Consider the following 8,535-nt stretch of genomic DNA (forward strand, 5'->3'; position numbering starts at 1 on the left):
CACCAGTGTCTGGTCCCAGTGTTGTAAAGTAACAAAACACAGATTTAACGACTGTACTTACATTCTGAGCTAAGTATTTAAGTATTTCTATTTATAGGAAGTAGCCAACTCTACTAGAAACCCTGTGTACAGTACTACATGTATTTTGTTTACTAATAAATGTGGACATTATTAAGAATAGTAATAAGAATAAGAATAAAACCAACTTAGACATGTAGATGCATTAGATAAAGATATATAATATAAAAGATTGATCTAATTCTAGGGGTAAATTTATAATCTACAAATAATGTATATTTATAATCCAATATAAAGGACCATTGCACCTAATTCACTTCTGACATTTTGCCACTTTAGTACTTTGACTTAAAAAAACTTGAGTTTGCTTTAAAAATATTTAGTAGTTTTATTTGTAATCATCATTAGATTTATACTTTTTTTAAACTTCTACTCTGCTTTTTGTCATAAGGTTTACTAGCTACTCCATTACTTTATACTGAGCGATAGTGTTACATTAATACAATTTAAGAATTTCATCCACAAGCTTATGAAATATGTTGTAATATGACAGGTATAATTATCCAATAGCATTAATGTGGCTCAAATAAAAATCCATATTTGGAAAGGTCTTCAAGACGGTGGTGAGACCAGCAATGTTGTTCGGCTTAGAGACAGGAGGCAGAGCTAGAGGTAACAGAGCTTAAGATGTTGAGGTTGATGAGGATGGACAGGATCATGAATGAGGACATCAGAGGGACAGCTCATGTTAGATGTGTTGGAGATAAAGTCAGAGAGGCCAGATTGAGGTGGTTTGGACATGTTCAGAGGAGAGACTGTGAATATATTGGCAGAAAGATGCTGAGGTTGGAGCTGCCAGGCAGGAAGTCTAGAGGAAGATCAAAGAGGAGATTTATGGATGTAGTGAGGGAGGACATGAAGTTCGTTGGTGTGAGAGAAGAGGATGCAGAGGACAGAGTTAGATGGAGGCACATGATTCGCTGTGGAGACCCCTGAAAGGGAACAGCCCAAAGGAAAAGAAGAAGAAGAAATAAAAATCTGTATTTAATAACAGCATTTTTTGAATGGAGTCAGTCCACAAGTAGCCCCCTTCCTACTGTTTGTACTAAAGTGAATTTATTATGAACTGTTTACAGAGAAAAAATAAATAGGGAACTTATTAGGAATTATTTTATAAAGTGCTCGAAAAGTCTCCCACCAATAGTTAACACTTTTAAATGTATAAAATGACTGTAGTAAGTAATCTTAGGTGAGGTGAACATTTAGGTCACAATCAAAAAAGAAGTTGAAAACTTTTAGTTTGTGTGATTTCTGAGAACCGACACTTTTATTTTGAAGGTGGCGTCGCTCTGGTTCCGGGTGTCCTCCGGCTCGTCTGTGTGAACTTTCCTCGCTGTGTTTCCGGGTGGCAGCTCCTCTCACGGAGCTGTCAGTCCGCTCTCATCAGCTGTCCTGGTCTCGCAGGAGCCCAGCACGCTACAGGCCTCTTTTCGAGCCCCAGTGTCGAGCTTAATCACTGTTGTTGGTGCCAGTGTGAAAGTTTGCAAAGACAGGTGAGTGTGAGGGTTTGTGACAAACGAGCCAAAACATGACAAATTGTTTAACTCATTCATTGTTTGGATGTGAAAGCACATGCAGACCAGGTGAGACCACTTCACGTTCAATTTGAATTTTATTGAGGTCACATGATTTCCACTTTCGTGACCAACCCACATGGTGGCATCCCAATAGCAACCAAGGATGTAAAGTAACTAATTAGACAAGTACAAGTACATTTAGTAGGCTTTAAATGAGGCGCCCTGAATTTTCACCTAGCTGTACCTTTTTCTATGCAGCACATTATTCACATTTCAACCTCTTTTATTGCACATTATTCTCAGATTTTATGTGCAGTGACGCTGTCACAGCAAAATTCAGATATACTATTTAAATATGTCTTTTAGATAAAGCGTTTTAGCTTTGTTGTGTCTAAAAGTTGTCTAATGTCATTGGTCACAATTTCGAATCGTAATAATAATATCCCAGAGTAAGTGTACGTACTCGTACTAAGCAATGGTAAATGCAATCTCATCTGTCTCCTCGTCGGTGTCCTCCATGTTCTCTGCTGCTCGTTCTGCCCTCGCTCGCTCACTGGCCGGGATGTAGTTGTCCTCAATAAAGCCGTCATCATCGTCCTCGATCACAGGAGGGATACAGTGAGGGTTCATTCCACGTCCCCCTTGCATGGCAAATTCCACTTCCAGGCCTGGAAGCAGTGATAGAGACACAAGAGTTGTACTGCAACCAGACCAGAAACTATTTAAAGTTAAGTCATGTCTCGCACATACACAATCTGGATTTATGGGCTCAGAAGTTCGGGAGAATATTTACAAATGACTTTTTTATACAGTAGTAATTGTTGTAGCCGCTGAAAAGACAAAGTATTGTCTTTTTGAAGTGTCTTCCTGTTTTTGTTTCAATGTGCAATTTTTTTTCATTCAAGTATATTCACAAAATAACTTACGTTTCCAGTGATATGATATAATCTGTGAGATGATTAATTGTTGTTGTTAATGACACAGCTGCTCTTCACCACAAGATGGAAATGTAACATCTGACTTCCGCTTCTAACCAGAGTTGAGAGTTGGTTTTTTTTGTGTAGCTGATGAGTTGTTAGTTTAGTGATATTTCCTTTTTCTTTTTTGTCTATTTTGTTCTCTGGTTAGTTTCTAGCTTTTAAACACTAAAAAGCTTCTTCTCTCTGGTCTCAGTATATGTTCCCTTCAGCCCAAGTCCAGATACAGTCCAAATACATTAGGACGTCCACATCTGGACCAATTCTAGTAAACACACGGAAAATCTTGCTGACCCTCAGCCATAATATCGGAAAATAACCAGAATTAGTTATCATGTTGAAGTATAAGGGCGAGACTGAGGATCCAGGCGTGATGACTTTTTGCTATCTGGCCATCGTGTTCGTGGTCTACCAGTTACAGACTGTATCCGGCTCCTTATTTCTACTAACCAATAGCGTAAAGTCAGCTATTCAAGCTTTTTGGGCTATAACCAGCTGCTAAATGCACAATTTTGTTCATGGTCATCAACTGTGACTTATTTAAATGTAAAACATTTTTACATCAAATAAATATGCACAAAAATTGTGCATATTTATTTGACCTGTTGTTGTTGTTGTTGTTGTTGTTGTTATTATTAGAAAATATCTATTCGTTAGCTACAGTATCAGAAGTTGCAAAGCACAGTATTGCAACAAGAACACTTTTATTGATGGTTTTTTTTTTCCTGCATTCTTCTATTGATTCTTCATAGTGGTACTGTCCGTTAAGAAAACAAAACTAAAAAAACATACGCATCCTAAAAGTTTCGATTGAAGCACCACTGTTACATGCACAGAATGCAGTAGTACAGCAGCAAATCTTATTAAGTCTTCTGTTAATAGTTTGTAAAATTAAATGGGTTAAAAAAAAACAAACCTGACGAGTCACATTGGCTGACAGCATCCGCCTCGCTCAGCCGCGTGTGCCTGTAGCTGGCCAAGTAGCGCCGAACCACCTGGCATTTAGCCACAAGGGCAATTAGAATGGAGACAGAGATGGCTGTGACCAGGACTGCAACCAGGAACTCCCAGTTGTGATTGGTATATTTGGTTGTCTGGCTTGTGTCTGTAAAAGAGGAATCACACCCTGCTAAGGCAGTCCACCTGTGGAGAGCACCCAAACTGTGGTTTGTTCTAAATGATGTTGTCCACAATCACCATACAGAAGCTGACGGAACACGGAATCTTCTCTACTCAATCAATCTGCAGCCTGGTTTACTTTGTTTGACAGTGCCATAGACCTTCATTGTTGGCCAAGAACTGGGAAAAGCACATCAGGGAGACGCACGACTCCACTGAATGGCATGCAGTTTGGTGCAGAAGTTTGCATCCCCTTATTTTAAAATGGGGAAAAACTGTAAAAGATTGTCTTTTTTTTCATAAACATAATATTTAACATGCATTCATTTAACATAAATGATTTGTTAGGAATTAACTAAATTACTTTTTAAATGTATTTATCAAAGGGGGGTGCAAACGTTTTCACCAATGTAAATTATCTTGTTTTACTATAACTTTTTTATTTATACTCTTTTATACTTTTATTTATACCATTTCTGTTACTTCTGATAATAACAGACCATATATTGAGCATTATATTAGCTGAATGTGTAGTGTTATCAGGTTAAGAGTTAGGTTTGTAGCCCCCTACACTTTCAAAACTTTCAAAATCTAACATAACACCAATGCATTGTCTGACAGGGCAAATGTTCTTTCACTTTTTGAAAGTTCCAAATAATGGGATGCACACTTTGACACATATTTTTAACAAAAGTATGAACATTGTGAATAATTTTGAAAATAATCCTTTAAAGTCAGTTTGGCTTCTAGAAGTAGCTGCATTCTTACCATTTTGTGCTGCTGTTGGTGGAGACAATGTGCCATTTGGTGACAGCTCCATCTGGCTTTGTTTGTGCAGTGATTTTTGGGCAGTAGCTTCTTCTCAGTGGCTCAGTTCGCTTCTTGTCGTGTGAGACCTTCGTCTTGCTTTGGGGCAACATTAAATTCTGCAATAAAACCATGAATTGTAGATGTATATCACACGTGGCATTTACAGTAACCTGCAGCCGTCTCTTTAAATTTTGTAAATGAAGTTAAAGATGGAAGTAATTCCTCACCAGTCAAAGGTTGTCGATGCCCAATACCAATAACTGTTATTGTGTCCCCATGAAGTAGGGGATCTCCGAGAAATATTGCAGAGGAAGCATCTCCCCAGATGAGGGAGGTAGTTGTCTGAATGATTGGTGACCAGGTTGGTGACGAACCTTCAGTGCGCCACTAGGTGGCAAGGTTGAGTGACAGCAGCTCTTCGGGTCAGTAACAAGTGAAAGGTGATGACATTATCATCTGATGTTTGGGATGAAATATGATCCGGAGTACTTCTGCTGCACTAAAATGAGACTTCGGGAGAAAACCTGGGGGTTTGAATATGAAAATGATAATTATTGTAATTACTTTTTATCTTACTTACACACAGGCCTACAGAGGGATTTGCAAAATTGAGTGATCTTATCAGTAAACTACCTACTTTCCCTATTAGTTGTGGCTTTCTGCATTCACACCTACGCAGAGAGTGGAGAGGACTGTTCAGAGAGGCAAACTGTAAACACAGGGCCGAGTCATATGAAGCATCCAATGATTATAAAAAGTTATAGTGTCATTAGAAAAGAGATGCTTAATTCCAGAAGTTGGAATTGAGTACTGTATAAGCTGTCGGGGGCTCAGGAGGATATCATCCACAACAGGAAAAGTGTCGCAAACAGGAAGTGCCACATACTGCAGCGCCTTCCTCTGTTGGCTTAGCTGACACAAAACACTTGCCAAAGTATTAATGTATGTGTGTGTAGTGAGTGTGTGAAAGAATTTGCTTCATGGCTTCCTACAATACAGGGCCACATGCTTAATGATTCTCCAAGGACCAAGAGAGAAAACCATCCAGATATTATTTGCTAAACAGACTATATAAAAGCTGTTCAATGAAATTTCATGCTGCCATAACAATTGGTCAACATATAAAAGGGAAGCAGGTTGCACCAGGTGCTAAGCTTAGGACAAACACTGGAAAAAGGGGAAAAATCCGTCCTGGTTCTGTTGAAAGAAAGAACTCATCAGCACCTGTAAATATCACCAATTAACACAAAAAACATTGTGTTTTTAATCCACACAAAAGCTAAGAAACCAATAACTTCCTGAGTCTCCACTGTTCGGGACAACTGGCTCAAACCAAAAAACAGTCACTTAACCTCTTATTGTTACAATTTAGTTTTTGCATAAATGAGCTTTTGAGGTGCTGGTAGGGGGATTTTTTTTTACTTTACACAGAAAAGGCTTCTGTCCTCATCATAGATGTAATCACTCTGCACTTTTCACCTGCTGATCTGTGCAAATTGGGACCAAACCCTTTACGTTCTGAATGCAAATAGAGCCCGGTCATCTATAGCACCCTGTGCTTGGAATCAAGAGAAACTTTGTGTACAGCTTTTTACAAATAAGCTGGGTATTTGCATGCACGGGTCTACAGGCTGTCTCCCTGTATTTACAGTAGGGTGGGGTTAAAGAGGTTGAGCTGTTATGTTCCTATACATGCCATGCTCCTACAACTGTTTAACATGGCTGTTTAAGACCTGAATGTTTACTATCTTAAGCTGTTTTAGGTCACAAATTTAAAGAGCGTATATGAATTTCTGTTATACTCAAGTGCATTTATCATGTCATTAAATTATTGACAATATAGAAGTAAAATTCCAGCTTAAGATCAAATATTAAAGTAACCAAACACATCAGTATATACAGTATCTAGCAACTGTAGCTGTTCATTGTGTGGTTGAAAAAGTATCATTTGAATTTACATAAAGTTGAACACCTACCGTACAATGATTTGATGAAATGGAAGTAAGTTACATTTACGTCAGTGGGTATAAAAGGTGATTTGTAACGATCAAATAAAATCTGAAATTCTGAACTTTTATTTCATATCCATCTTTTGATCCATCTTAAACCCACATGCGTATAGCAAAAACAAACAAATTGGCCCTGCCACTCTAAGGGTTAAGGATTTCTCTCTCTCGCTCGCTTTCTTGGCTCTGAGGTGATCTTTCACAGCATGAGAAGTTTGGCTACTTATCGCCAGCCATTAGGCCTCTTCCTCTTCATCTTCTACAGCTATTCTCTTCAGCAGTGTTGGCTGTAAACATACCAGCAGGGCTGCCTTTATCTCTTCCTGTTCTGTCCTCACACAGGCAAAGCACAACAAAATATACACACAAAGTAGCCCGGGGCCAGGAGTCAAAAAGGAGAACCCTGGGAGCTAGAACTGTACTGTGCCGAATGTGGGTTAGATGCACAACTGTGCATTGTGAATGCTTCTGTGCACTAGTACTCCGCCTGCACATCGGTGTTTGAATATAATTCTGAAAGTGAGGACTCAGTTTTTAGTAGATATTCTTTATTTCAGTGCCCCAAATTGTGAGTCGAGTACCAGTTTATAGACCCCAACAGTGACCAGTGGATGTGAAAGAGTCTGTTTAATTCAAACTGAATTAAACATTGAATTTATATTCCGCCCATGGAGTGTAATCACAGACAAGTTCACTGTAAGCTATTTCACGGAATGGATTTTGATTGTGGCACAGTAATTAATGTCAACTTATGGGAGGAAAAAAAAAGTGCCAGTGCTCAATAAAAATGACATGAGAGTGCATTTAAAAAAAATGTTTATCCCAGTTTCTATGACAAATTATATAAAATAAACATAGCTCACTTTCACCAGCTGCAATAATCTCAGATAGTTGACAAATACAAAAAGTCGTCCTTCAGATGACCCGCACTCCAACAAACCCCTAAAGCCGCGTGCAAGCCTTCCATTTTCCCTCTTATCCCATTGCCAAGTTGTGTATTTTGGTCTTGCTTTGTAAACGTGTGGAGGAGTCAGGCTGTGCCATTGTTTGTCTGGGATAATGGTACAAGGTAGAGCCTTGAGTTAAAAAACAGCTGGCACAGACATTGTTTATGAGGATAATAATTTCACACCCACTGTAAGCCAAGCTCGCAGAGTCTCCGTCTGTAAAACTACTACACACCTTCTGAATTATCATTAATGCATTGAACGTTTGTTGTTTTCCCTTTAGTTGAAACGAGGTCAGCGGAGTTTAACTGCCCTCAAATGTGCCTTTCAGGCCTGGAACAATCACAGTGTCAGCAGAGAAACTTCAAGGACCCAATGAGTAAAAATCAAGGCACACAGCATGACCTGCGTTGTGACTGTTTGGGGTAAAACCAGCAAGACTAATAGCAGCCCTTCCTTTGGTTGAACATCAGTAGTCAATCGATGAGTATGACTGAGATAATGAGTTGTCTTCGGTGTAACTTAAGCATTTCTGTGTTATTTAAACCTACAGTGTGTCGCACCACATTTCAGCACCTTATATCACTTTGCATGTCAAAACAATCACATGATCTCTACACGCAGTAACAGCTTTCTCTTACAGAAAGCCACTTGTTTACTTTAAGTCTTACCTGATCCCTGGTCTCTGTAGGTCCCTGTAGCTTCCGTGAGTTCACCTAGTTTCTATCCACTCTCGCATTTCCCCTCAGTGTTAGCTACATTCTCATTTGCTTTGTCTATAAAATGGAAAAAAAAGTGTTTCACAAAGGTTAAATGAGAGAGTTCCCTGCAGCAGCTTCCGAGAAGGACAAGTTAGTTAATTTGTTACTAAGGTGTGCTTCCCTCCGCCTACTATTGCTTCTCTTTATCCAATCACACTGCAATCCTGCTTAGAGTCAATATTGTCAGTCAATAGTGCCAAGCCAGGAAGTGGCAAACTATGTCACAGTGATATGAGCAATATGTCAAATTTGATATCGTAAGTATCACTGCGAGTGCACAGGTGAAGCTGTAACCGTGTTTGTGAGGAGTAATGACATTT

General features: G+C 39.1%; 1 protein-coding gene across 6 annotated transcripts; it reads right to left on the reverse strand.

The window, feature by feature from the left end:
- Positions 1-1,337: 1,337 nt before the first annotated feature.
- c8h1orf210 (chromosome 8 C1orf210 homolog) lies at positions 1,338-8,323 on the reverse strand. 6 transcript variants are annotated; one of them, XM_067513084.1, is made up of 7 exons: positions 8,126-8,323; positions 5,139-5,210; positions 4,729-5,025; positions 4,460-4,617; positions 3,489-3,715; positions 2,059-2,263; positions 1,338-1,534 (listed from the first exon to the last, which is right to left on the reverse strand). In XM_067513084.1, exons 4-6 carry the CDS (start codon positions 4,609-4,611, stop codon positions 2,064-2,066), a joined length of 579 nt encoding a protein of 192 aa, XP_067369185.1. In that variant the 5' UTR covers positions 4,612-4,617; positions 4,729-5,025; positions 5,139-5,210; positions 8,126-8,323; the 3' UTR covers positions 1,338-1,534; positions 2,059-2,063. The 6 variants fall into 6 exon arrangements, with proteins under 6 accessions (XP_067369185.1, XP_067369183.1, XP_067369184.1 ...); XM_067513082.1 differs by lacking the exon at positions 1,338-1,534 and having other exon boundaries at positions 1,672-2,263; positions 5,139-5,172; positions 8,126-8,322; XM_067513083.1 differs by lacking the exon at positions 1,338-1,534 and having other exon boundaries at positions 1,672-2,263; positions 5,139-5,193; positions 8,126-8,322.
- Positions 8,324-8,535: the final 212 nt, after the last annotated feature.

Source organism: Channa argus, chromosome 8, assembly GCF_033026475.1.
Source record: "Channa argus isolate prfri chromosome 8, Channa argus male v1.0, whole genome shotgun sequence".
Taxonomy (NCBI): Eukaryota; Metazoa; Chordata; class Actinopteri; order Anabantiformes; family Channidae; genus Channa; species Channa argus.

What these genes read in the sequence shown, in the direction of transcription:
- c8h1orf210 (XM_067513084.1), bottom strand. Translation starts at nt 4,611, where the DNA reads ATGTTGCCCCAAAGCAAGACGAAGGTCTCACACGACAAGAAGCGAACT. An exon ending in ACCAACAGCAGCACAAAATG is followed by an intron (nt 3,716 to 4,459) that starts GTAAGAATGCAG and finishes TGCTCTCCACAG; the next exon opens with GTGGACTGCCTTAGCAGGGT. An exon ending in CAGCCAATGTGACTCGTCAG is followed by an intron (nt 2,264 to 3,488) that starts GTTTGTTTTTTT and finishes CACTGCTTCCAG; the next exon opens with GCCTGGAAGTGGAATTTGCC.